The sequence below is a fragment of the Trachymyrmex septentrionalis genome, unplaced genomic scaffold, assembly GCF_001594115.1.
Source record: "Trachymyrmex septentrionalis isolate Tsep2-gDNA-1 unplaced genomic scaffold, Tsep1.0 scaffold60, whole genome shotgun sequence".
Taxonomy (NCBI): Eukaryota; Metazoa; Arthropoda; class Insecta; order Hymenoptera; family Formicidae; genus Trachymyrmex; species Trachymyrmex septentrionalis.
In genome coordinates this window covers 4,241,104-4,246,932 of record NW_017305779.1, presented here as the reverse complement: position 1 = coordinate 4,246,932, position 5,829 = coordinate 4,241,104, and the positions used below count along the sequence as shown (strand labels likewise).

Sequence of the window (5,829 nt, the reverse complement as noted above, 5' to 3'; positions counted from 1 at the left end):
CATTTAATTGATGTTCTATATATTGTATATTGTAATTTTAACTTTGAACACAGAGCTCGTTTGCTTATTTTTTATAACACGATCCCAATCAGCACACTTTATCTTTAATATTTTTAAATATTTTTACAAATATTTTAAAAATATTTATTTAATGTAAAATTATTAAATAAATATTAAAAAAATGTTTTTTACATATTATATACTGATTAGGATAAAAAAGTATAATTGTAAAATTGAACAATGAGATAATTACGATGTAAAAATAGAAAATTAAATGATGATGGATGATAGGCATTCTTCTTCTGAAACTAATAGGAAATACGTCGCGATATTCGATTTCTCACGTATTCCATGGGCGTCCCTTTAACCGGCGAAATGGAGGGCGAAATGCAGTCGACGTTGGCATTACGTAAGCGATGCATGTAACTGTGCTGGCTGCGCCCGATTATGTGGGAAGCCGATCGCAGCGGCGTATCTGTGAAAACGGCACATGCACACGCACAATCGAGAGATTGAATCGAATGTGTGATCACTGAAGCGTGACTTCGAGAGGTTTATGTATCCAGGCACGTACTTGTCTCTCTTTCTCTCTTTCTTTTTTCCCTTCTTCATATTCGCAGAATATACTTCAGATATCTTACATCCTACTTATATCTACTAGAGATAGCAATTGGGTCCAGAGATAGTCGAGCAGCTTTCTCGAAAATGCTTGTTTCGCTAGTTTAGATCGAAATCTAGGATCTCTCGCCTACACAATAGCGAAGAAATTCGATAAATAGAATGAGAATATTCTACAGTTTATAAGGCGAGTTTTCAGATCGTACAGTAAATTTTTGAAAAGGAAATAATTGATATATTATATTTTATTTAATATTTTATTAATAAGAGCAAAAAATGAGAATAATAAAAAAGATAGGAAAAGGATTAAAAAAATAAAATCCTTATTTAAATTGCAATGGATACTTTCAAGCACAAATATAACATACCTCCAAATATAATATATTGTTAAATTGATACAATAAATTAATAAAATTTATCAGTTATATAATATTATTAAAATAATTCCTTTTAAATAATTTATATTTTAAACACAGGTTTATAACAACTTATAAGAAAAGAAATTAAATCAATCTCTCGGAATACTTTTTATGAAATAGTTAAATCAAGCATGACTTTAAATAAATAAATAAATAAGTGGAGAAATAATAAATAAACTTTCAAACAATAATTTAATTTTATGTCTCGTTCTCGTCGTCTCTTTCAGTCGTTGGTTCTTCTATCGGCCATTTTCCCGCAGTCGCGGCTGAATCTACGGTGTTAGTGGTCGGTGGATCGGTGATCACAATGGGCCCAAGAGGTTCTGCGGTTTGTTCTTCTTCTTTAGGAGGTTTTGCCCCGTATTTATTATCTTCGTTTGAAATTTCTTCGATACTTGGTTTATCCCCGAGGCCTTGAACATCTTGCGACAATTCCATAGTGACATCGGGCATCGGTGGTACCAGTTCCACCGATGGTATCATAGTTTTTATCTGGCACTGCCGGCCCATGTAGCCCAGGGGACAGATGCATCTACAAGAAAAACGAATGTTTCCTAATATCTCTAAAGATTCTTTAGAATCCTTTTCAACAAATTTTTTATATTTCCTAATATTTCTAATATTTCTAAAGAGACATATACGATCATGAAATTATTATACATTAAAATTGATATAAGCAGCCAAATAAAATTTATTTATTGTTAAATTTTAAATGAATTTTATATTAGTTTAGCAATTTAAAAAAACGGTAGAATGCCATTAGTTCTTTCAATAAAGAAAAATTATATGTGATTAATTTTTAATGTAATAATAAAAATAATGACGTATTTATATTATGATATAATTATAATGTATAAAAGACTAAAATGTAATTAATTTATTACATTTAGGAAAAAAGTAAAGTAAAGTTGAATGTAAACTTATAATAGATTACTATTCATTTTGCTACCACAATGATTGAATTTTACTCTGTCTTACCTATAATCGCCATCCTCATGAGTCATGCTGATGCAAGTAGCGTTATTTCGACAAATATCGAGATGCTCATCGCAATAAGTGAGCTTTTCGTTACACAGGTCACCGGCCCAGCCGGGTTCACATCGACACTCCCATGGTCGTTTACATGACCCATGCACGCATCCAGGGTATGGTACACATTCGGTGCAATTGGGTCCCGTCCAGCCGACGCGACATCTACACGTGTTTGGTTGCCTGCAGCTACCGTGATCCCGGCTACATCCTTGCGCGCAGATCGCTAAACACAACATATTATGTATTGTCGATTTTTATCAATGTCTATTATAATATTATCAAGTCTTGATATATTATAAAACTATTAAATATAGAGTTAACTTTAATGATTTTATATCAATTTTATATCAATTAGAAAATGTGTTTATAGAATTAAATCTTTGTTAAAAAGAAAATAGTTTTTGTGTATCATTTTTCTGTGTTAATTATTTTATTACCAATTAAAATATTATAACTTTCATGTGTATAAGATTAAAATTAACAGAGTTTTAAATTGGAAATCAGACTCCTTGATACATAACTGTATAATGAACAATTGTTAAATTTAATGTAATTATTATATTATCATCTTAAGTCTTAGTTTAGTTTTAAAATATGTTATATTTAGATTAAAAGTTTCTTAAGAATAATTCTTAAATAATTAGTTTGATATTAATTTCTTTAAAAAATCATTTTTTAATTGTATAAAATCGCAAGGATAGAAAGGTATATGCAATAGTATTATATATTATATGTCTATTCTACCAAGAGATTTTTTAAAGGAGAGATATTTCTAGCATTCCGAGAAAAGATTGTTGAACGGCACACATACGTGATTTGAGATAGTATTTTCTTTTTTGAACAAGTCTTGCGTATATCAATGTACATTTTTTTTATATGCTATCAAAGTCGGTTAACAAGAATCTTATGTATATATTGTAGAAAAATTCCTTCTCTCCCATTCTTTATTGTCCAAATAAACAAAAATAAGATGATTCTCGTTGATAGTTACGTTTCAGTTTATTCTGGGAAGAGTTTCTCTTCTATTTGCTTTCGGGAATAAACTTACGTGTTTGACAAAGCAATCCGGTCCAACCTGGATCGCATCGACACTCCAGCGGCCCTTGACAGGTCCCGTGAACACAACCCGGCAGAACTGCGCACTGTTTGCACTTCGGGCCTTGCCACCCGAAACGACATCTAAAAGAAAGAATACGTCAAGCTTGGATTTTTCTCTTTCCTACACATCTGTGTCTATAGACCTTGACTGTGTCTATAGATCTTGAAGAAAGATCTTAGAATTTAAATTATATTACGTTTATTGCATCAAAAGTTTTCAGTTATATCTAATATTATGATTCTATATCTTTAAATTTATAGAATGTTTTTTTATATTTCTTTTATAATATTCTAATATTCCAAATAATTTGAATTCCTTATCATTCTTTATTCTACAGTATATCTATTATTTTATAATAATATATTCTACAATGCTATACACATATAGTAGAAAATCTATTATTAAAAAAAACCATACACTTCAGTCAAGCAATAATTAATAATAAATTTTATAAAAAAAAAAGCAAATAAATACTTAAAATTTGTTTTTGACAAGTCTAATATTTCGGAGTTTAGTATAGTTTGTAAAATTAGTCTTGATGAAAATATTTGTGGCAATTAGAGCATGCACGTGAACGCGCGCGCGTTTAAGAAGATACAAGATTAATCACCTGCAGTCGCCGGGTTTGTCGCAGTAACCCTGACTGGAGAGGCAATCGGGCGCGCAAATGGGCTCAGAGCAGAACATGCCTTTCCAACCGGGATCGCAGGAGCACTCGAAGCTCACGTTACATCTGAAAGTGCAAATTTCAAAGTTAAGTCCCTGTCTGTCTATCAAACGGAATCGATCGATGGTCACGAGAGACTGATCCGAGCGAGGAAGCGTTTCGTGTTACACGGAAATTAGGCTCGTTCGCTCAACCAAGGTGAAAGCAAAGTGAAGCTGATACGGGCTGTTGATATTCAAGCGGCGTTCAATTTATATCGTACGTGTGCGGCACGATAAATCGTGCCGTATTACAGCCGCATAGACGCTACATCGATATCTAGTATAATTGTTATGGAGTTATCGTATATATAATGAGAAATCGATGAACAATTAATTAGAGTTTAATCTTCTCATGAATATAAATAATGTTCGATTTTTGCACTTAGCATATGAAGAGAAGAAATGTATCTATGTAAAATCTAAAAAAATATTTTTTAAGTAAAAGTAATAAAAATTAAATTTTATCTAATTTGAAAAAAAAGTTTTATAAAATTGAACTGCTTAAAAAATAAAATAAAAAATCTTAATGATATATTGATGATAAAAAAGTTGACGATCCATTAGTTACACTATAAAAGAATTCTAAACTAAATAAAATAAATATAAGTTAGCGGTAATTTAATATAATTAATTTAATTTTTAGTAATAACTAAATTTGAATTACTGAATAGTAATAAATTAATGTTCTATTATGTTTATATTTATAATTTATACATATATTATTTAATATATAATATTTGAATTTAATAAAAGAAGATAGATATTAATAATATTTTTGCTAGAATGTGTAATTCAAATTTCATGCAAGATTTATTATTTTAATGTAAAGCTTTGAGAAATTTATATGGTCTCTAAAGTGCACTTTTCCTTTATTACATATGAAATGATTATACCTTCCATGCTGACATCCTGGTAAAGCCACACATTTGTCGCACAGTTCGCCGTAGAAACCTAATTTACAACGACATTCTCCTGGTCGCCGACAGTAGCCTTGAAGAGGATCACAACCCTTGCGGCAAATTGGTACATCACAAAGATCTCCAGTCCATCCTAAATAATGTTTTATTATAACGTTAGAAAAAAATAATACAAATTTTAATCATTTAATTATTAATTTTTGTTAAATTGATTTAATTTATTTTAATTTAGCTGCAAAGTATAATCTGATATCTAATTTAATAAATTACTCTTTATACCTGGCAAACATTTCACTTCACCAGCTTCGTCGCAAATATAATGCGAATTCGGGTGTTGAGATGCTGGTATTTCGCATGCTTGCTTTTTCCATTTTGGAACATACCTAGATGGTTAAATTTAATAAAATGTTAATATATATATATAAATTAAAACTTGTAAATTAGTAATAAGGTTTTATATTCTTGGTTCTTCAATCCGTGGAAATAATGACATAAATACCTATCGATATATATAATATTATATAAATATCTATCAATATGTAAAAGTTGCGAAATGTCATCGCAAACGTTTCTTTGCAGATTCTTCGCGTTTTAATAAATCAGACAAACGTTTATTAATAGTTCTACAAATACGTTTTCTCATGTGAAAAAGAAGTTTAATCACTATGCCAAGGAAAACAACGTTCGAGAATGGTTGAAGAATGATTAACGAACAGAAAAGATTACCGCCTACTTAAGAGATAATGTCTTAAAAATCACTTAGTTGATGCATTCTTGAAGATAAGAAACTGTCGATTAGGTAGAATGACATTGACATGGTTAGGATTCAACAAAGCCCTGTGTGCTATTTTAATCGTGATTGTGATTTATGTCCTTTCAAATCGATTGATTATATCAGGGAAGATTACGATTAAGTGATTAATTAAAAAAAATAAGAAAAAAATTTATTTTTATTATTTAAATGAGATAATAGAAATTTTTTAATATTGAGAAATTTTTTAATGATAATATAAATTATAGAAAATATTTAAATTTA

At 29.8% G+C, this 5,829-nt stretch overlaps 1 protein-coding gene across 1 annotated transcript in view; it reads right to left on the bottom strand.

Annotated features, from left to right (window-relative positions):
• Positions 1-1,213: 1,213 nt before the first annotated feature.
• LOC108752439 (protein jagged-1-like) overlaps positions 1,214-5,829 on the bottom strand; it is a 5,163-nt gene continuing 547 nt past the window's right edge. The window contains exons 2-7 of the mRNA XM_018493251.1: positions 5,073-5,176; positions 4,770-4,926; positions 3,779-3,901; positions 3,118-3,248; positions 2,016-2,292; positions 1,214-1,569 (exon numbers count right to left, since the gene is read on the bottom strand). Of these exons, the coding sequence (XP_018348753.1) occupies positions 1,236-1,569; positions 2,016-2,292; positions 3,118-3,248; positions 3,779-3,901; positions 4,770-4,926; positions 5,073-5,176 (1,126 nt within the window). The 3' untranslated portion in view covers positions 1,214-1,235. The remainder of the gene's footprint in view (positions 1,570-2,015; positions 2,293-3,117; positions 3,249-3,778; positions 3,902-4,769; positions 4,927-5,072; positions 5,177-5,829) is intronic.